Raw genomic sequence first — 23632 nt, forward strand, 5'->3', positions numbered from 1 at the left:
TATAATGATTCAAGGCGGTTTTAGCAACATACATAAAGGGCAACTTTCAAGATCAAAATTAGACCACTGGTGAGATTAAAAGGAGTAATTTGCTACAGCCTGCTTTGTGTTTGTATTAATTACTGTAGTGTTTTGACGTGTTTTGTCACTTTTCTTGACTTCATGTTGATGTCAAAAGAATGGTGCTTACCTAGTCCTACTTAACATACACTCTTCTGGTCTTCATGCTCACTGACAGCATGTATCAATTTTATTTACAAGTTTCTTATGTTGGCAACTCCTTAAAGGGATAGTTCACCCAAAAATGAAAATTCTCTCACCATTTACTCACCCTCATGCCGTCCCAGATGTGTATGATTTTCTTTCTTCTGCTGAACACAAAGGAAGATTTTTAGAAGAATATCTCAGCTCTGTAGGTCCATACAATGCAAGTGAATGGTGACCAGACCTTTGAATCTTTAAAAATCACATAAAGCCAGCATAAAAGTAATCCATACGTCTCCAGTGGTTAAATCCATGTCTTCAGAAGCAATATGATAGGTGTGGGTGAGAAACAGATCAATATTTAAGTCCTTTTTTACTATTAATCTCCACCTTTGACAAGCCCCGACCAGTAGGTGGCGATATGCATGAAGAGTGCATAGAATGTGTAAAAGTGAAAGTGGGGATTTATTGTAAAAAAAAAAAAAAAACAAAAAAAAACAAAAAAAAAAGGACTTAAATATTGATCTGTTTCTCACCCACACCTATCATATAACTTCTAAAGATATGGATTTAACAACTGGAGTCGTATGGATTACTTTTATGCTGACTTTATTGGAGCTACAAAGGTCTGGTCACCATTCACTTGCATTGTATGAACCTACAGAGCTCAGATATTCTTCTAAAAATCTTCATTTGTGTTCTGCAGAAGAAAGAAAGTCATACACATCTGGGATGGCATGAGGATGAGTAAATGATGAGAGAATTTTCATTTTTGGGTGAACTATCCCTGCTTCATAGATGTTCACTTTACATTAAGGTACATTTTCCTAAGATACTAATGTAGATGTTATTAAGCATTTATAACATGAGGTAAAATGGCTCACTATTTGGCAAGTATTGCTTGGAAGTCACCCTTTTTAAGCATTTTACTGTAACCGATTATCAATGATTTATAATGTTATTAGTTTTTCAGAGAGTTATCAGTCATTGTAAATTAGTTATTATTCATTAATGAACCCCTTATAATCCCATATAAAAGGGAACGTTTTTGTGTGTTTCTTTCACGGTGGGGATTTTCCATTGAAGTTCCAGTGAATGCGCTAATTACATTTTCCTTCCCCGACCCCTTAACCTAAACCTCACTGAATCCTTTTTTATTGTATTTATTTATTCATTCATTTTCACCAAGACATTATTTAGTATGTTTACTATGGCATTTTCTTTGCTGGGACTGATGGGAGATTTCAGGTTTTACTATCCCTTTGGGAACATTAGGTCCACATAATGTAGGCAAAACCCGACACCACATGCACACACTCTGCATATTTAAATGTGTAACCTCTAATACACATATAAAGATCTGATGTGAGGAAGTGAGAGGGAGAGATATAACTGATGACGTTCTGTAACAGCCTTCCAATGCGGATAGGACTGACACCTACAGAGCAGCAGAGTCAGTCCGTTACAGACCGGGAGTGATTTACATGACTCTCAAATAACACACTAATAGTGCCCTTATCTTCTAGCACTCATCCTAGCTTGAAAAAAGGATGTTCCCAACACAAGAACACGTGTTCATTCTTCTCCCACCTCCCATCTCCACCACCCCTCTCCGATAAGTTTCTCTTATTTGTCGGGGCTGGAGATGGAGTTTCAGAGCAGGAGGCGCGCAGTGCGCAGTAACCGAGAACAGTGAGAAAACATCAGATGAAAGATCTCAGCGCATGCCAGCTGCGAGGAACGGCAGAGGCGGTGAGTTAAAACTTGGACAAGATCCTTGGGGCGTCTTTTCAAATTGGAGTACACCTGGGGAGACAGGAGGAGTGAATGAAGGTGGAAGAGGGTGCCAACGCACAAGTGCTAGACTGCGCCAAACCAATCTGAGATTACAAATGACTCAGATCCGTATTTTTCCACCTTTTCCAGCCTCGGCTGAGTGAGTATTCTTTAGTTATGTGGATTTGGAGAAGAGAAGGAGATCTGCATCGCTGCGTCCCAAGAGAAGCGCGCTATTGTTGAGAGACGCGCGGAGAAAACTCCTGCGGTAAGCTTCTAAAAAAGAATAAACTCGCTCCAGATTGTGACTTTTTAATAATCTGCTCAGAAATGAGGGAGAGTTGTGTGCTTGAGGTGTGAAGAAAGACGAAAACATTTTGTCCTGAACAAACGCGCAAAAACACTGATATATTTCGGGACAACTTTAGGGGTGAAGGATGTCAGCGTTGCGGAAGAAATTTGGGGATGATTATCAGGTGGTGACCACCTCCTCCAGCGGCGGCGGGTTCAACCAGGCGGCCCCCGAGAAGAGAAAGAAACGCCAGCGCTTTGTGGACAAGAACGGCCGCTGTAACGTCCAGCACGGGAACCTGGGAGGAGAAACCAGCCGGTACCTGTCGGACCTGTTTACCACACTCGTGGACCTCAAATGGCGCTGGAATCTGTTCATTTTCATCCTTACCTACACGGTGGCGTGGCTCTTCATGGCCTCGATGTGGTGGGTCATTGCCTTTATACGTGGAGACCTTAACCAGGCCCACGATGATAAGTACACACCATGCGTGGCCAATGTGCACAACTTTCCCTCCGCTTTTCTCTTTTTCATCGAAACCGAGGCCACAATCGGCTACGGTTACCGGTACATTACAGACAAGTGTCCGGAGGGCATCATTCTGTTCCTCTTCCAGTCCATCCTAGGGTCTATAGTGGATGCTTTTCTCATCGGCTGCATGTTCATCAAGATGTCCCAGCCGAAGAAACGGGCAGAGACGCTGATGTTCAGCGAGCACGCAGCTATTTCCATGCGTGACGGCAAACTGACCCTCATGTTCCGCGTCGGTAACCTGCGGAACAGCCATATGGTCTCCGCGCAAATACGCTGCAAACTACTCAAAGTGAGTGAAGAACTGTATCCAATTAAACACTAGAGATAAAAGTCGAGACCCCGGCACACAGCAGACATTATGTGGAGGTTATTTCATCGCATACATAATTAGATCTCATACATATGGATGCAAACAAATGGATACAAATGAATATCTGAAAGGTTCAAGTTTTGGTTCATTCTTGCATGTTAAAGGAATAGTTCACCCAAATCATTTAATCATCCTCATGCCGTCTCAAACTCGTATGACTTTCTTTCTTCTGCGGAACACAAACAAGCATTTTTTGTTGTCTATTTTTGAAGGAAAAGTTGCAATTTATGAGGTCTTTTTGTCCATACAATGTAAGTCAATGGGGTCCAAAACTTTCAAGCTCAGAAAACATTTTCTAAAACGATGCAATAGACCTTTTTCACACTCTGGGTTTTGGGACGTGGAAGTAAACGTTTGCAGGGTAAACTTCGACAGCGGTGAATGGGAGTGAATGGGAGATCACAGTAAATATTATTTACACTTAACCATTTGCTCCAAGACCAAATTACGTTTGAATGATTTCCAGAAGAGGAAAAAAATAAGAGCGTTGGATGAAGACAGTAAAATGGGAGAAGATGCCAAATTTACTGTGGCTCTCTCAGCAGCTGTAATAGAAACCCCCTCACAGCTGTGGTCATTTATTTTTTTAAACTAATTACAGAGTAATTTAACACAAAGCATAATGTTATAAACTTACACTCAATATATATAAAAAAAAAAATTACATATAAAAAAATGCGAGATTTACACTGATAAATAAGGCGGAAACACGTCATCACAGTCTGTGAAAAAGGTCTGTTGATTTAGGCGAGAACCTCCGGTTGTAACACACGCACGTTAGTTCTCACGTGAGCATGTGAGCACGCATGCGTGCGTCAAGCATGTGAACAAACACCTCTAATGACAGGCCCGGTTCCAAATCAAAATCGATGACGAAAATAGTATGGCTGCTTTATAAAGATTAATATTTAATCCACTAATTACACTGCCCTTATTTAAGAAAAGTTTTCGTTTTAGATTTACAGTCAAGCTACGCTTTCTCTGTGCATGATGCTTCATTTGCTATCGGAATTATCCTACTTCCCACTCCTGAAGCAGTATTTACGAGTACGTCGTGTTCACGTGCTTTGTTGTCAGAAAGAACAGGAAACATGGATGCCGCCAGGTTCATTCGTACATATTTCTTGAGGAACTTTTATTTTGACACCATAATACATATCACTCAGTTAGCTTGCTCAGGATGATGGAATTGTGGTCAAATACAAGCTATTTTAACAGTGTAAAAATGTACAACTTACATAGAATGGTTGTTAATATACATAAATGAATATGACAGAAACTGAAAGTGTTAACAATTAGCTGTATTTAAAATCTGTCATTCAGTACAGAAACTGAACTCTCCGCAGCCATGTTAAAAGTTTACGACTCCTCCCATCTTGGAAACTCGGGTTTCCCAGTCATAATTACGACTTGAGGGGACGTTCATGTGCAACTTCTGAGTGGGGAACTCGTATTTACGATAATTCCGATTGCATGTGAAGGCAGCATTTGTGCAGCAAGCGATGTCAGGAGATGTTATCCACAACCACTGATCTGGAGTCAGTTTTCTCGTTTCACTAATAGTTACAGTAAGGTTTGGCTTTGGCTTTAGTAGACTAGTCTTTGACCAGAAGTTATGGGCCACTTTATCCCAGAGCAGAAATCGGAAGCAACTGGCGATGGATTGAGTGAGAAAATTTCCACTACAAATTCTCTATGCATGAGCAGAGGAGGTCTTAAAGGTGCACTCAGTCATTTTTTCCCCATTAAAAAAGTTTTACTCCTAAAGAAATGAACTACAGTTTTGAAACATATGTATAAAATCATAAGCACTCACATGAGATGAGGACTCTAGTCATATCAGTAATCTTATAAAAGCTGTTTTATTCTACATGGGGCAGGGGCGCCCTCATGGGGGCTGCCATTTTAGAATCACATGACCAGCAGAATACTACTCGCTTAATCTCAGTAATCGTCTTGTAATTGGACACTTTCACTCTTGGATCTGCAATGGCATCTGTAACTGAAAACTATTGACTATTGAATGATGCTGCATCCACACCACTAGGTGTCACTGTAAGTCCAAGATGACACAAACAAAAAGTTACTGAGTGCACCTTTAACCAATCAAATGATCTAGTGTACGTTGGAGACGTGATAGCAGAATGCTGCGTCTGTAAATTAGGACACACTAATTTGCAAGATCATACACGTTTGCTAGTTTTGATACAGGGATTTTGTGTGTGTTCGCGTGAATTAAGGAAATCTGCTTTGCCAATATACAATATTATTAGGCTTACATATTCAGTTATTAGGCATATATATTCAATTGAGGTTGCTGTAACATTTGTTTGAGGGTGCTTAGCACATGTTTAATAGGAGAGCTGGCCAGAAGTGAATTTTTGCCTGAATTGTATCTCTCCAGAAGACATGGAATAAACCACTCAAATCGTACGGATTACTTTTATGCTACCTTTATGCCTTTTACGGAGCTTGAAAGTTTTGGACCCCACTGACTTACGTTGTATGGACAAAAACACCTCACACATGAGTCAAAAATCTTTGTTTGTGTTCCGCAAAGGAAAGAAAGTCATACGAGTTTGGGAGGGTGAGTAAATGAGAGAATTGTAATTTTTGGGTGAACTATCCCTTTAAATTCAGAGCTAAGCCTATATGACTGTGTACATGCTTTACCACAAGTAGATTATCTATAACTTACCTGTAATTTAATTTTAGCCCGCTACAATGGACATATTATTGATCTGTCCCATGTGACTTGAGGATGCAATTTTACCTTTTGAATCAGTTTTTATTCTCTCTCTCTCTCACACACACATACACTCACTCTACCACTTAATCATGTCCCTATTCTATCCTAATTTTCTCTTTCTCTCTGTGTTTCCCTGTCTTTCTGTCTCCTCTGTAGTCCCGTCAAACTCCTGAAGGTGAGTTTTTGCCTCTGGATCAACTTGAATTGGATGTTGGTTTCAGTACTGGAGCCGACCAGCTTTTCTTAGTGTCTCCTTTGACGATATGCCACGTGATCGACTCCAAGAGCCCATTCTATGACCTCTCGCTGAGGTCCATGCAGACAGAGCAATTTGAGATTGTGGTTATCTTAGAGGGGATCGTGGAGACCACTGGTGAGTTTTAACAATAACACAGAATTATTAAACATATCCAACAGCTCTGTGACATTACAAATATACTCAGATGCAGGAATGTGGCTGATGTTCCAAACCTGTATTTGACGACTGGAAAGATGTAGAGTGTAGATCTAGAGTGATGCACTCAATTCCCAATTCGATTCACATCTGAATGAGCCAATAGATTTCCACCGTATATTTCCTAATATATATTACAACATTCTTGAAGAAATTGAACATCTTTAGCTCAGCAAATATTCCTTTTGATTGAATTGTGAATACCAATTTACTTCTCAACGCTATACAAACCAGTGCTATGAATACAATGAAACCAAGTATAGTTTCTCAGTAGCTTTATTTATATTTTCAGTAACACTTTCCAATAAGGGTCTATATGTACAATATATATATATATATATATATATATATATATATATATATATATATATATATGAGCATTTATTAATCTTGGTTAGGGTTACTGCACGAAAATACATTTGTTTATTGTTAGCTCATGTCAGTTCATAATGCATTAACTAATGTAAAGAGAAAATTCCTGAGTCCTTTTGGTCAAATCATGAGCGCCATTTCATATCTTAAAGGGATAGTTCACCCAAAAATAAAAATAATCTCATTATTTTCTCACCCTCGTGCCATCCCAGATGTGTATGACTCTTTTTCTTCAGACCACAAATGAAGATTTTTAGAAGAATATTTCAGCTCTGTAGGTCCTTACAATGAAAGTGAATGGTGACCAGAACATTACAGGTTCAAAAAGCACATAAATGCAGCATAAAAGTATCCCTCTGACTCCAGTGGTTAAATCCATATTTTCAGAAACGATATGATAGGTGCGGGTGAGAAAGAGATCAATATTTAAGTCCTTTTTTACTATAAATCTCCACTTTCACATTCTTCTTCTTTTGTTTTTGGCGATTCACATTCTTCATAAATATCGCCAATTTCTGTGAAGGGAGGAGAATTTATATTAAAAAAGGACTGAAATATTATCTGTTTTTGAGTAAGTGTGAGTAAATGATGAGAGAATTTTCATTTTTCTGTGTGAAGGGTCCTTTTAACCAGTGCTACCAATGAACAGAATGAAACCAAGTCTATTTTCTTAATATATTTTGATTTATGTTTTCAGTAGCACTTTACCATAATCCATATGCAAGCATAGTAAATGCATTAGATGTCATAAACTTACATAGAGCAATATTTTCTTTAACTCTTATCTTGGTTAATGTTAATGCATAAAAATACAATTGTTCATTGTTAGTTCATGTTAGTTCATATTTTAAAATGTATTAGTATATGTTAAAAGTACCATTAACCAATATTAATAAATGCTGTAAAATTGGTGTTTATTGTTAGTTCATGTTATCCAAAGCAGATAATTAATGTTAACGAATGCAACCTTATTGTAAAGTGTTACAATTTTTTTATGTTTGTCTTCTGTGTCTGTGTCTCGTACTCCCATACGAGAGTAGAATATTTGTGCAGTGTGGTGTGTAACATATATGTGTTCAGTCTGTGTGAGTCATCCTGTAGAAGCAAGTTTTGGTGCAAGAATGAATGTTGGTGTCTATTTCAGCAAAGAGAGAAAGAGAGAGAGAGACATGCTATTTAAGACATGATATACAAAGTTAGTCTTTCATTTTGCTCTTTGCTTCATGGTTCTGTAGTCTGGCATGCTTGGAGATTAAGCAACCTGTCAATCAAATCACAGCTCACCTTTACTTTTCCACCCTGCAGCATCAAACACATCGATCGACATGGATACAAGGATGTACAGGCATCATAGGCAACAACAATAAACCTCTGCAACATTCACACTGTCTATACATACACTGTTCAGTAACCATACACTTAGTATCACATGCTTCCATGATCTGATTTAATTGGAACAAAATGAAAAATGCAATTATTTATCTATCCGGGCTTCCTCATAGATGATACATCCATCGATGAGCAATCTTAATGTTCCGCCCTCAGAAAGTGAATAGATTTGTTTGTAAAAAAGAAAAGAGGGGAAAAAAAGCAGAATTATATACAGTTAGTCAGCACTCTGTTCTCCCCATTGTGAATCAGTTACCATAGCAACTAAATCAGCCCCTTCTTAAGCGGTCTCTTTACAGTAAAGTCTCACCGGCTGTTTGAAGTATGGAGACGGAACTTGTGTTTATCAGTCGCACAAATCAAATACTAATTACAACCTATTAAATAATTCACTGGACATTTTTAATTATGCCCTTTAATTATGTCTAGGTTTATGATATGTGCATGTGGGAATACAGCGCAAATTTGTTATGCATTTGTGTTTGTGCGTGGGTGTTCTTGTGTCCTTTGGTTCTAATCTTCCGGATTAAAGTCTGTTTGGACAGGAGAATTTTGACATCAATACATTAACTTCCTTCAGGCAGAGAGGGAGTGACTTCAAGGCCAAAGAGAATCACTGAAGTAAAGCCCATGAGATAAACATGACAGCTGTGCCAGCATCCACATCTGTCAAATTATTTACAGCTCTTCACATTACACTGCCAAAAAAAATAAAATAAAAATAAAAATATAGCATTTACAAAAATCAAGCAAAAAATCTGCCAATGGGGTAAGCAAACGTGACAATATCGAGCCATTGTTAATATTAATGCATTGTAAAACAAGACCAAAATGTGTCAAATTAATTTGAACCTTGACTATTAAGCCATTTTAGAGAAGACTGCATTAAAACTAGTGTATAGACCATTTCTAGGACTATTCATCGGTTAAGTAAGTGACGTCTTTGTATGAAACGCTGTTTAACTCCTGTAATTTAACATGTTTAATTAAACATGTAATCCAACATATTTGGTGAAAAATTCAGCCAGAAAAAAAATAAATGTAGGACTTGATCTTACCCACCAGGAATTGATTGAATTGTGTAAAGTGGGCATTTCATACCAGAATGGAGTTGGGTAGTTGGGCTCAAAGAGTAAGAGGGATTGATGACATCAGCTGAAAAGGAAAGTTGTCAGTGGCAGGGCAAGTTATTGAATTTTATTATAAGATTACAAACATTTTTAGAAATTTTGGAACAGTGTGCACCAAAGAATCATGCCTAAAAAGGCCAGGGATGTTAATGCTGTCAGTTTAGTTTTTATGTCAACTTTAAGCCTCTGTCTTTCATTTAAACACATTGTAAAAAGATGTTAATATTCATCAGAAATGTGTTTCTGTCAATAAATGCGATGATGGTTGTGGCCTCTGTGACTGCTTTGTGTTAGATTTGATCAGGTCCCTGATAAGGCAGTTGTTGCTGCTCAAATTATGCAGGTCAAAATAGTGACATGGAGGTTAGACCAGTCCAACACCTGATTGCCTTATTTGGAAATAATGGCCAGAGTAGTTCACCCAAAAATAAAAAAAAATGCATTATTTACTCAGCCTTATGTGCTGCAACCTAGTCTCACAGAATGAACGTTAATGTAACTACATTTCTGAAAACGTAGTTTTTCTTGCCACATTCTATGTTTCGCCACAGACTCCTGGTGAGATGAACACTAGAGGCACTACAGCAACATTTTCACACATATCACGACTACAATGGCTGATTATGACTTAATTAACATTTATTTTTCGCACTATTACAAACATGACTTTTACAAACTCAAAACACTTACTCTAATGCAACATTTGAAAAGCGATACATTTTAACGCTTGTATTACAGACTCGCCCAAATTTACGCACTTATTTCAACGTGATTAGCTTGCGCGGTAGTGACAGAGTGTTGGACTTTGGACTCTGCAGACCAAGACTCGAGCCCAGCCAAGCACGCAAGCTGACACGCGAGACAAAAGAGTAATAGAAGCAACATGAAATTAGGTTGTTGCTTCAAAACATTTGCTTTTAGGACACTATCGGTTAGGTTTAGGTGTTGGTTTAGGGTAAGGATGTCTTGTTTACCTCTCATTTGCTTTTAGATCACTATTGTTTAGGTTTAGGTTAAAGTTTTAGGTTAGGGAGGTATGTTTTACTCATTAAAACCTCCATCTAACATTCACCATAAAAACCTCGTCTGATTACGACACCATTTCACTCGCTTTTGACGCCCCCGCTGGACATTTCACTGGGAAATTGCAGCCAAACATGCAATGAAGTGCGTAGCTTCGTTTTGCAAAAATGTTGCCATGGTCACGTAATTTTCATCAGATCAGGCTGCTTATGTTGTTTCAAACCTATTTGCTGTTACTTTTCCCATGAAACACAAAAGTAGAAATTTTTGAAGAATTGTTAACCAGCTCTTGGGTGATTCTCATGAAACCTGTCAGATATCAAATATCCAGGTCATAGTTAACCCCTAAATCAAAAAAAAAAAAGAAAAAAAAAAAAGAAAAGTTACTTTGTCCACCATTAAGGACCATTAAGATTTTTGACACTTGAGCACAATATTACTTCTACTATTTCCATTGTTTTCAACAGTAATTCTCATTAGCGTAACACGAGTAATTTTTTACTGTTTAACTGTACAAAAGATGCTGTTGCAATGATTTTTTAAATGAAAATCAGCAAAAATAGTTCCAATGGAGTACTGCTATGATGTATATACGTAACAATTGAAAAATAGGCTACTTCAATTTTCACGTTGCGGTAATGAGAATATCATAACGGGCATCTTATTTTTGCGTTACGTTAATGAGAATTTGGGGATAATATGTGCATAACTGACATGAAAATGTCACAATGTAAAATATCTTAATGACCCTAAAAATAGGCTTCAATTTCTACATGTAAAATATCATTTCTTTTTTGTTTCTTTTGATTTTGGATAAAAAATAAAAAAAAGGGGCCAGGACATTTTCTTGACAGGTTTCGTTACAAACACTCTCTCAAAAGATGACCAAACTGTGCTCAGACTGAGTGAAACTATTAAAAAATTTGGCTTGAAAATTTAAAATAAAAAATTAGTAGCCCCTGTCATTATGAACTATAGTTGTATGGCAAGAACTGCATAATGATTCTTAAAAAAAAATTTTACTTTTGTGTTCCATGGAAAAAAATTAAATAACAGCATACACAACTAGACAGTGAGTAAACATTTTTGGGTGAACTATTCATATAATGTGTCTTATTTCATATTGAGTAACATGGACAAATTCTAACTATTTACTCTTGAGAAAAAAACTCATATATTGGCATTATCAACTGACATCAATTTTTAGTGCTTGGCCTGTGGTTTCAGAATTTCAGTGTTTTATTTGTGCAGTTGCAGCAGTGAGAGTAAACAGAACAGCTCTGTGCTATTGTCCCAAGGAAGCTCTGTAAATCAAAAGGGAGGCACTGCCTCATTCCCCCAGGACCACACACTGTGTGTCAGTGAGATACAGGAGAGAACTGGGCCCGGCTGCATGGACAATTACCATTCAGAGCAGCAAGAAAGTACAGTTTACTGTTATCTCACATCACAGAGAGAAGGGAGAGAGACAAAGATCAAGAGTGTGAGACAGGGATGGAGAGGGAGTCATGATGATAATGATGGTTGGTGGAATAGGTGGAAAAGTGGAGGAATCAGCACAAAGCTGAAAAGAGAGAAAGACAGAGATGGAGAGAAAAAGAGATGACAGAAACAGGTCAGGCAGAGCACCTCTGTGGCAACGGAACCGAACACTTGATGACGGTCACCATAGAAACAGATTATCCCTCTTGGAAATATAAATTGTTCTCATAACTGTCAGATGTCGGGGTCTAGCGATACCATTTTTTTGGTGGAGTCTAATGTGCGCAAACATTTCCCCCAAATGCAGAAATGAAATTTGTCGTAATGGAGAAATATGGAATGATTATGTAAGCCGAATTTGCGGGGAGCCGGACCGGATTTTAACTTGCCGAGCCCTTACTTTCTCCCCTTCCAGCAAACAGCAGAAAGCCTGTTAAATATTTCATAAGATGAATAATATGATGTTATATTGCTAAGCCCAGGATTTGTCATCTCGGAAAGTAGGGATTTTGACTGTAGTAAAGAAGGATAACCTTGCTTGTGGCTGTGAAAGTGTGTAGGTGTTGCTGGTCGTGGGTGGCAGTGAAAGGGGGGAAAAAAGAATTATCGTTATCTGTTATGACTTTCAAAAATGGATGTTTGGTCCTTCTGGATTTTCAAGTTTGTAATGCAGAGGTGTGTGTTCGGCAACCGCAGCAGACTCAGCCAGTCTCTTTTTACACTTCGCCTGCTTCCTTCTGTCAGGAGAACAGCACAGCAGTCTTGCTTCTGTCTAAACACTTTTAAGCCTTCATCCAGCTGCTCAAAACCTAGTCCTCAAATCCCTGTATAGAACAAAGTCCTCACAGTATCCCCTCTGCAAACACTTCAAATCTCCTCTCCTTTGCTCCCCTCTCCAAGAGAGGATATCGATATACAGGCAGGTTTTTAGATGAAAGAATCATGCCTCCTCTTGTCACATGAAGTGTTCTCTACATTGTTGCATTTCAGATGACAATTATCTTATCTTACATTCTGTGCTATTGACTGATGTGTTGTTAGGAGGTTCATAAAAATAAGCTCTTTATATTGCGCGCTTTAATTAAGGAGGGATGTTCATCGGTGTGGTTGATACACAGATCTAATGAATTTCCTACAGATAAAGCCCTTGTTTTCATGCAGCCACATGGACCGTGAACAGACGTTCCCGTGGGTGTTGCTCAACAGTATATGTTGCTTGTGTGTGTGAGTGTGTGCTTTCAGTAATGCATTTATTAGTTTTAGTCACCCAGCAATTGCTAAACAGTATACTCACCTCAAATAAAGCTTATTGTCCTTATTAATATGCTGTTCCATCTCTTTCGTTCTGTAGTGTTAGTACTCTGTTCACTCATTTAATTAATTTGTTTAAAAGTCTGTATTTATAATGCATTATAAAGGTATTCTTAACGCATTATAATGTTTGCATAATGCCTTATAATAAACCTTATAACATGTTGTATTGTCTCAAAAATAATTGTTACAACAGTTATGATATAATACTTACCTATTTATGGTTATAACTTTTAAGAGTATACTGTGTTATAACACACAATCAACACTACATTCTATCCACATTTCTTTTAAGTTATAATGTGTTATATGTCTCATAGTTATAATGTATTATAAGTTTCATATATTGACATTGTTTATTTAAGATCAAAACCTGCACAATATCTTCCTATGACTTATGAGTGGCCTTTTACCGCTTTAAGTCAAATGACAAATGCAATGTCTTTTTGTAAACATCCAAAAGGCTTTATAATGTGGTCATAATCATATATAAGTGGTCTCTGTCTGCTTTAAATAAAGTAATAAAAACTACAGTAGGTCTTCTTTTAAACAGCCATACGATATTATGAAGTGGTTATAAGACACATTTGCTTTGAACATTTTTATTGTAATTCTTAGAGAATAAAATATATCATAAAATCAACAAAACCACATAACATTATTTCAGATGTAAAAGAGTTATCAGCTTAAACTCTGCGAACCCTTCTCCCTCCATGGGGAGGTGCTGTAGAAAGCCATTTTATCACTTAAAGTCCCTGGATGCATAAGTCAGGCAGACGTATGCGGTATCATTTGAAAGCTTAGAATCTGAGCGTTTTAGAGAACTCCATCACTTCTGCATATAGTTACTTAAAATAACAAAATAAGGCCTGAAAAAATTTGTGTCACAAATTGGCCCCACCTAGAAGTTATGTTGTAGAAATTTTGAATATAAAAGTCCTTCACGTAGCACTTAAATAGACAAGTCATGTATCAAATGAAAGCTCTCATATTCAGGAAGGTGACTGTCCAGTTTATTTTGTTGCCTTAATACCACAGTTTGAATTATTTTCAAAAATATCACAAAGTGAAATTTTATTTCAGTAAGGGATAAAATGCAAATGTCTATTTTCTGTGCTGACCATTGATCTGTAATGAATGAATGAGCATTACATTTATATAGCACTTTTCTGCCACTACACTCAAAGCACTTTACACAGTGAACAGGGGACTCTCAATCACCACCAGTGTGCAGCAACCACCTGGATGATGCAACAGCAGCCATAGTGCACCAGTACACTCACCATACACCAGCTACTGGTGGAGAGGAAAGAGTGGAATGATAGAGCCAGTTAATGGATGGGGATTATTAGGAGACCATGATTGATCAGGGCCAATTTGGCCAGGACACCAAGGTTACACCCCTACTCTTTACAAGAATTGTCCTGGGATTTTTAATGAACACAGAGAGTCAAGACCTCAGTTTAACATCTCATCCAAGGGACAGTGCCTTTTTACAGTATAGTGTCCCCATCACTATACTGGGGCATTAGGACCTACACAGTCCACAGGGTGAGCACCCTCTGCTGACCTCCCTAATACCTCTACCAGCAGCAACCTTAGTTTTCCCACGAGGTCTCCCATCCAGGTACTGACCAGACACAGCCCTACTTAGCTTCAGTGAGCAAATAGTCTTGAGCTACAGGGTGATATGCCTGCTGAATAGCCTCAACCTTTATATCACCTTGGGTTGTTAGATTTAAAATGAGTTAAAGAAATGACTTGTTTACTTTTTTGTGAGCTTGATTGGATGAATAATCCAATTTTGTGTCAAACATTTTTTGAACAAAATATTAAGTTCGGTAGAAAAAGTATGAGAAGAAAATAATTAGCAAATTAGGTTCCCATCTATAGAAGATGAAATGTTACACATCACTGTAAAGCTGGGATTCTCTGCTTTCCAGTGACACAGTAGACTGGGCTTCTAGACAACTCAGTAGCCAAGATATTCAACAAAACAGTGTGGAAGCTCTCAGCACTTAAAAAAAAAAAAAAAAAAAGACTTGTCTCTAGGTGAGCGCTGATGTGAGGGCTAAAATGCATTAGAGCACCACCTACATTTCAGATCAGTATAATGTGATGGAAGGTGATAGAGGAAAAAAAGATTTTTCTAGTACTTGTTTCCATCCAGTGGAATAAAATAAGACTTTTTGCACAAAAATAGAGGACACAGAACTGAAATGGCATGATTTTAAACTTTAGACATAAAAAAAGATTCATTTATTTTTAAAAAAATATATGTTTATCATAAAATTGTAAACATGTGCAATGTTATTTATTAATTATTGAAATAATTTCTTAAAATTTAGGAGGTTATCTGTAAAATGAGACCATTTTGATGAAATTAGCCCACTGTGTGTGAACAGGGAGCATTTAAAATTGAGTGTGAACCTTTTCAGGCCCAAAAATCCTGAAGAGTGAAAGAAGATCAAATGAAAATTGGCCTCAGAGGAAACACTTAAAAATGAACAAAGTAACAGCTCTACTAAAGGCTAAGCACTGGCACTGTAAATTATGTATTTTTACTCCTTTGCTGTCTGAGAATGTACAAAGTCACAAAAACGTTTATTAAAAGGCATTAGGCATACATTAAGAATACCCTTATAATGCATTATAAATACAGGTTTCATCATGTGTTATAATGCATCATAATCTTAAAAGTTATAACCACAAATAGGCAAGTATTATATCATATTATAACTGTTGTTACAATTATTTATGAGACAATACAACATATTATAAGGTTTATTATAAGGCATTATGCATGCATTATAATGCGTTAAGAAAACTCTTATAATGCATTATAAATACATGCTTCATAGAAAGTGAAACCATTTGTTTGTTTAATTATCCTAGGTATGACATGCCAGGCGCGTACCTCATACACAGAGGATGAGGTTCTGTGGGGTCACCGTTTTTACCCGGTCATTTCTCTGGAGGAGGGTTTCTTCAAGGTGGACTATTCACAGTTCCACGGCACTTTCGAGGTTCCCACACCTCCACACAGCATTAAAGAACAGGAGGAGAGTTTGCTCCTGTCCTCGCCCCTGACAGCCCCCTCCCTCTGTCACAGTGCAGGCGGGGTGACAGAGGGCAGCGGTGCCCTGGAGGGTCTGGAACTCCAGAGCGATGCAGAAACAGGCACCATCAATATAGCAACACCCATGCCCACCAACAAACTGCCTGCCAAACTTCAGAAGTTAACAGGGCGGGATGTCCTCATCCGGGACGGGATGCCTCGAAAGCTTCTGCGCATGAGCTCGGAGATCACCTACAACCTGGGCGACCTGCCTGTCAAACTCCAGCGAATCAGCTCAGCTCCAGGAGTGGCAGAGGAGAGGCTTCACCCAATCAGTTCTGTAATTAGCCCCATGGAGGACAGGCTGGCTCCTAAGCTGGGCTTGGTGGGCGGAGTCGAACCCATCAGCCAATCAGTGTCAGACCTACCCCCAAAACTGCAAAGGTTGGCTGGAGGGGTTGGGGTAGGTGGAGTCGGAATCGGAGGGAGAATGGATGGCCATTTGCCTCCCAAACTGAGAAAAATGAATTCTGAGAGGTTCACAGGGTTAAGTTTAAAATGAACAGACTTCTGTATATACATGTTTTGCCCATTTACCTCTTCTGAAATTGCAATGCAGTAAAATGGACAATCTACAATTATAGCAATTTATATGTGGATAAAATATTAGATAAATGCTAATCCTCTGCACAATCTGGCATGTTTTTACCACAAACAGCATGAAAGAATTCCTTTTCAACACCTAATTATAGGTAATAGGTAGTATAACGATATTTATCAATGATTCAGTATATACTCTTACTGTATATTAGCCTAATAGCCAAACTTCTCTTGAGGGCTTGCCTATATTATATATTAAAATCTTAAAGAACATCAATGCAATTATCAGAGTTCAATATCAGTGATCCCTGATAATACATGACAACTATAACCAATGGCTGTTAGCCTGAGTTAGCCATTTGGGGTTTTATCAATGGATTGGTTATCAGTTGCTCTGGTCTTTAAACATTTTGGGGCATTTACTGAAATGTAATGAATTTTTGGATGAACTGACTCAGGTTATGTTTCATTTTTTTAATCTATTGCATGATCTATCATTTCATAATCAAGCCAGATTATCTCATGTTGAAGATTAAGCCTTAACTATAAGGTGCCAGATATAAAATACTGTGAAATACCAAACTTGACAGCCCAAATGTCAACTTTTTTCTCTAAAAGTATTTTATAAAGAAATTAGACAATGTGGAGTTTTAAATTGTCACTTTTTAAGATTTTCTTAGCTACCTGTCGAAGAACAAGGCTTTTAGGATCACACAGTATTCTACATTTGGTTCCTAATACTTAACCGAGTTTATATATGATGTTTTGTCGATGATTGTTTTTTTGCTGTTCTCCGTTTAGCGGTTTAAACTTGAAACGTTGAAATGTTAAAATATTTTCTGGACCTGAATAACTTGAGTATTGTGGACAGATGGGTTAAAGTGGAAAAAACCCCATCAAAGATGGAAATGAGCACAATGGATGTGTGTATATCAGTTTTACCTTGCTTTTTAGATTTTGAAGAACTTGTCAACGTTGTTATGGCTTTGTTTATCTCTTGTGTTTGAAAACCGAAGCAATAATATTATAAATTGCAGTGAAACCGCTGACTGGACAAATCTTGTACCTTATGTTACATTAACGTTAAATGGTTTTACAGTTTTCTTATTGTGTTTATCTCAATAGATTCTATTCTACTTCTGACAAATATGAGAACGGCAGTTGGAGTGATTTATAATACTGTAGTAAATGTGTTGTGATGTGTAATATGTCTGTTATAAGAGGGAGCTATTGAAGGATGAATGTCCATCTGAAGCCATCACCACAGTAAGTCCAAAATAAATCCAAGTTCAGAGTGGACTTGCCTATGTTTAAAGCATTTATGCTCATTAGTATTGGCAGAGGTCTTCCCCACAAATAAAGCAGTTTGATCTGGTTTGACCCAGCTGTGTTGATGCTGCTCTTTGGAGAAGTCACATGGATCGCTTCAATAGCCTTGGGAATTCTGTACTTTTACTGCTGTTCTGAAGGACTGTCTATTGTCCATGTGGGAAACATTTTATATTCTAAAACGTAAAAAAAAAAAAAATGTCTATTTGTAATCATTATTCCAGTGCAGCAAAACTTTATCACACACAAACATTTACCATATTTAAAATAAATAAATAAATAAATAAATTTACCCTGTTTGTACTCCATGTACTGCAACTGACAAATACCACAAAACTCACAGACAGCTGCAAATCTCTCTGTTTTGAATTAATTCGTGTCTGAAAAACGTTAGATCGATTAGATTATTTATAAATTTAGATTATTTAATAGATTATAGTTAGATTTTATGTAGATTAATGCTAGTTCACCAAAAAAAAAAAATAATTATATCATTATTTACCAACCCTTATGACGTTCCAACCCTCAGACTGATCTCACAGTGAAATCGGAAACAGTAAGTTGACTTTTCTTTAGTTAAAATTGGTCTGTGCTTAGCGAAATTCGAAACAATGCCCCCAGTGGCCAAAGTGGTAAGTGATGTTGGGCGCATGTGCATGTGTGAAATGTCCACAGAGGGGCGCCAAATGCGAGTTGTTTTCAGCTGTACAGGCTGTAATATAGTGAAGAGGACTGAATATTTTAAAAGCTCTACCCCACAACCCAACCCCTAAATCTAACCCTAATCATCACTGGAGTAAAAATGTAATCATAGAGGGAAAAGTGCAACCTCCGAATTGATTATGCAAACGTGATTACTTCCTGGTTTCAACGCGGGATCCAAACATGGGACTCCCACGCTGTTGACGCAACACGCTCGCCACAGCGGAGGGTAAACACCCTGGAGCCAATGCAAAAATGTCTGACTGGAGATGCCACTTGTCAGTGAGTTGTCATAATGTGGCCGATCCTTGGCTACTGGAACTCTCGGAAACAACATGCCGACTTCACGAGTGATCATGTTGCAAACCCATATGATTTTGTTTTTCCACTGAACACAAAAGATGTGGGCAGGATGCTTCACAATGCTCTTTCCCATACAATGCAAGTGAATAGTTAATAGGGTCTGTCAAGCTCCAAAAATGTACCGTAAAAGTACTCCGTATAACTAATGCACTATTTTCCAAGTCTTCTAAAGAATTCATTGAAATCTGAAATTAAAATCTACTCCCCTCCGCTATAGCTCTCAAATTGAATAAATAATGATTGAATTTTCACTTTGGGGTCAACTATTACTTTAACAAAGATCTTTTAATGATGAATGGGCAGGTTTGACATTTCCATATACCCTATCGATCTACCAGCTATGCAAAATTTTGTTCTTTTCATAGTGCCAAGTGTTTGCTGATGGTGACTTGAACTTGCTTGCATCTGGCACAGACACTTTTTTGCCTGACCTTTCAGAACATAATGAAGAGAGGTTGAGATTTGTGGAAGAGACAATGTGAAGTCTGAGGCTTATACGTTGGATATGAAAGCTGCAGGGGCTCCTCGCAGTTCAATGTTAAATGAATCCTTCGATATGGCTTCCCCAAGAAACATTAACACATTACTTCTCCACAGGGGACCAATATCCTGAACTTCTATCAGCAGGAAGTTAATTATGAAAATGTGTGTGTGTGTGTTTGTGGGTTTGAAAGGGAGAGGGTGAAATATAGAGAGAATATTATCTTGTCACTAAATGTCAGATCCAGATGAAAAGAAGAGGTTCATGAAGGTCAGTGTGCACTGCTTAAAGACCATCATTGCTATGACCGGCTGATCTCTCAGAAACTATCCCTTTTAATTTATTTTCCCCTGCAGTCCGATGTCAAACACTCCTTGTTTCATTTCATCAACTGATTTAATCCCATCCTATATAGGATTAGCTAAATTGATGTACTGCCAAAGAACTATTAATGAGTTCTTAAATTGTTTCTGCTCTCAGATGGAGAAAATTAAATCACTCACATTTTAAGTGAACTACTCTGATGGAGGAGATAGAAACAGGCTCTTACCCATTAACAGGGTTGGGAGGGTTACTTTAGAAATGTATTCCACTACAGATTACAGAATACATGCTGTAAAATGTCATTTGTAACGTATTCCATTAGATTACTCAAGGTCAATAACGCATTCTAAATACCAGTGATTTAAACTGTAACTGTAGTGGAATACAGTTACTTATATTTTGTATTTTAAATACGTAATCCCATTACATGTATTCCGTTACTCCCCAACCCTGCCCATTATTTATAGAGAAACAAAGGCCAAGCCTTTGTTCACAAACTCCCCATCAAATCCTTGTTGTTTCGAAGGTGGTTCAAATCTCCAGACGTCTGGGTCAACTGTGTGCATTTATTTGTGTGTATTTTGTACAGATCAGATCATGGGAGAAATTTCATCGTGCTCTGTTCAAAAGCAATTTTACCGGTTAATTGGGGAGACAGCCACATGGGATAAAAAAAGGGTCCAGAGCCACTTTTCTAGTATAGCTCTCAAAGTTGGCACCAGATGGCATTTGCTAAAGATAAGGACAGGATGGGTGTGTGGAAAGCATCCAGTTGTACAGAGGAACAGTGGATGTTCCCTGCAGGGACAACTTGCCGTCTGTTCTGAGGTGTGTTTCAGAAGAAGTGTGTCATTTACCAGCTTGTTGTATCCAGGTGATGGACATTGTGACAGTTTGAGGCAGATTGTCAACCCAATTTAATGCTTGATCAAGATTATAGAACGAAAGAAAAGAGGGATTGGTAGTTAGATGCTGTATACTGTACAATAGAGTAGTTAGATGAGTAGTTGCTACCATTTTTAAGATTAGGTGAATGAAAAGGATTGATCAAAATTGTTACTCAAAACTAAACGTACATTCTACAACTAAGGCGTATAATAGATCACTGGTGGCACTGCAGCACAAACAGTGTATTGGATCCTATGTGTGTATGGATGACATTTGCAGTGATACAGTACACATATTTTAGATCCAGTTCTTCTATCATTGGTTTTAAATTGTCTCTTTAAATGTACACTCAGTAACTTTTACTTGTGTCATCTTGGACTAACTGTGACACCTAGTGGTGTAGATGCAGCATCATTCAAAATCAATAGTTTTCAGTTGCAGATGCCATTGTAGAAATTCACTATTAAATTGATCAGCCATGATCAATTTAATCCAAGAGTGAAAGTGTCCAATAACAGGAGGGTTACTGAGATTAAGCGAGTAGTATTCTGCTGGTCATGTGATTCTAAAATGGCAGCCTCCATGAGGCGCCCCTGCCCCATGTAGAATAAAACAGCTTTTATAAGGTTACTGATATGACTAGAGTCCTCATCTCATATGAGTGCTCATGATTTTATACATCTGTTACAAAACTACAATTAATTTCTTGAGGAGTAAAACTTTTTTAACAGGGAAAAAATACTGAGTACACCTTTAAATTATTGCATAAATAAGAACACCCTTATATACAACTTTAAAAGGAATAGTTCACACAAATGTGAAAATTATGTCATTATTTACTCAGCCTTATGTTGTTGTAAAATGTTATTGTATGAAAAAGTGCTACATGTAGATTCTTGGATGGATGGCTGGATGGATGGATGGATGTGTAACGGTAGCCAGCTGGTAAGTATCTGTGCAGTATGTGTAAACCTCACTCCCCTTGCCTCAAGAGGTGCACTAGCAGCTGATGCTAGAGGCTGCAGCCTTTAGCCTCCTCATTAGCGCACCTGCCTCCCATGGCCAGAGATGCCAATTCGAATCCCGCTCATAGCGGGTCAGGCAGGACCGGTTACAGATGGATGGATGGATGAGTGGGTGGGTGGGTTTATGGATGGATGGATGGATGAGTGGGTGGATGGATGGATGTGAGGGTTGATGGATGAGTGAGTGGGTGGGTGGGTTTATGGATGGATGGATGGATGGAGGGTTGATGGATGAGTGGATGGATGGATGGATGGATGAGTGAGTGGGTGGATTTAGGGATGGATGAGTGGGTGAGTGGATGATGAATGGATGGGAGGGTTGATGGATGAGTGGGTGGGTTTATGGATGGATGGATGGAGGGTTGATGGATGAGTGGATGGATGGATGGATGGATGGATGAGTGGGTGGGTGGATTTATGGATGGATGAGTGGGTGGGTGGATTTATGGATGGATGTGAGGGTTGATGTATGAGTGAGTGGGTGGGTGGTTTATGGATGGATGGATGGATGGATGGATGTGAGGGTTGATGGATGAGTGGGTGGGTGGGTTTATGGATGGATGGATGGATGAGTGGATGGATGGATGGAGGGTTGATGGATGAGTGGATGGATGGATGGATGGATGAGTCAGTGGGTGGATTTATGGATGGATGAGTGGGTGAGTGGATGATGAATGGATGGGAGGGTTGATGGATGGATGCGTGGGTGGGTTTATTTTTGTATGTTAGTCTCTGTAGATGGGCTATATTTTTTCAAGAGTCAAAATATTAGCAACTCATAAACATAAAACAACAACATAGAAGAGGCTGGCTGTGAATAGCTAAAAAAAGCATTTCGTTATTGGACTGCAAGAACTGTGTGGGTGTCAATGACAATCCATTTTTCTGAGGCATTGTGCAATGTGTTCACTCACCAGTTTACCTTTTTGCCCATGGGTCAAGAGGCCTTGACACTGACAGATACTGAAAACGTGATTCACCATTGTGCACTGGACCACTTTCATACACGTTTGCCTTTGGAAAAGCTTTTCATGTGTAATCATGGAGGCGTTAAACCTGGTCATGGCCTAACAGCATCCTTGGCATATCTGGAGCCATAATGATAAGATCTCATCACTGTGACAGTTTATGCAACTGCCATTTCCCTCTGTCGCTCTCTCCATCCTCTCCTTCCTCCTCCAGCTCTGTCTGATTCCCTCACAGAGAAGCATGTGATAAACCAATGTTATCACATTTTCTCAACACCTGCTTTAACAATTGTTTTGAAGGAAACACATGCATGCACGAGGTCACAGTTGTCATGTCACTGGCCATAATAACATCCATTACATCAGACTCTGACAGCACGTCCCCAGAGACGGCAGCCATGATTAACTGGTCTGTCACCCATCATTTGATGCGCCATTTGTCAGTATCACACTGCGGTGCTTTGGATAAAGCTTCAAACTGAAACATTGCCGCAGAGGCCACATGCTAAGAGGACTGTGCTATGAATGTTTTAGCAGACAACGACTGAAACGCTACAACAGAAATAGAAGCAGCGCCAGAGTTGAAGGCAGCCAGGCACTTGGAGCCGGAGTACAGTATGGGAGCCGTTGCTAGGTAACGCAGTTCTCTGATATCAGTTTCTAACCAATGCGGTTTTCTCCAACTTCGACAGTGTATGACTAGACTGGACCACATTATATTGTCTTTGGCGCCCTCTGCCGCTTGAGAAAGTTAAAGGGATAGTTCACCCAAAAATGAAAATTCTCTCATCATTTACTCACCCTCCTG

The 23632-nt window shown here is 38.5% G+C and overlaps 1 protein-coding gene across 2 annotated transcripts; it reads left to right on the forward strand.

The window, feature by feature from the left end:
• Positions 1 to 1679: 1679 nt before the first annotated feature.
• Positions 1680 to 18359, forward strand: LOC127449661 (G protein-activated inward rectifier potassium channel 1). Of its 2 annotated transcripts, none has more exons than XM_051713211.1 (3): positions 1680 to 3095; positions 6082 to 6298; positions 15982 to 18359. In XM_051713211.1, exons 1-3 carry the CDS (start codon positions 2418 to 2420, stop codon positions 16704 to 16706), a joined length of 1620 nt encoding a protein of 539 aa, XP_051569171.1. In that variant the 5' UTR covers positions 1680 to 2417; the 3' UTR covers positions 16707 to 18359. The 2 variants fall into 2 exon arrangements, with proteins under 2 accessions (XP_051569171.1, XP_051569172.1); XM_051713212.1 differs by having other exon boundaries at positions 15996 to 16156.
• The last annotated feature ends 5273 nt before the right edge of the window (positions 18360 to 23632 follow it).

The sequence above is a fragment of the Myxocyprinus asiaticus genome, chromosome 12 (assembly GCF_019703515.2).
Source record: "Myxocyprinus asiaticus isolate MX2 ecotype Aquarium Trade chromosome 12, UBuf_Myxa_2, whole genome shotgun sequence".
In the NCBI taxonomy this organism is placed as follows: Eukaryota; Metazoa; Chordata; class Actinopteri; order Cypriniformes; family Catostomidae; genus Myxocyprinus; species Myxocyprinus asiaticus.

What these genes read in the sequence shown, in the direction of transcription:
- LOC127449661 (XM_051713211.1), top strand. Translation starts at nt 2,418, where the DNA reads ATGTCAGCGTTGCGGAAGAAATTTGGGGATGATTATCAGGTGGTGACC. An exon ending in TACGCTGCAAACTACTCAAA is followed by an intron (nt 3,096 to 6,081) that starts GTGAGTGAAGAA and finishes TCTCCTCTGTAG; the next exon opens with TCCCGTCAAACTCCTGAAGG. An exon ending in GGGGATCGTGGAGACCACTG is followed by an intron (nt 6,299 to 15,981) that starts GTGAGTTTTAAC and finishes TAATTATCCTAG; the next exon opens with GTATGACATGCCAGGCGCGT.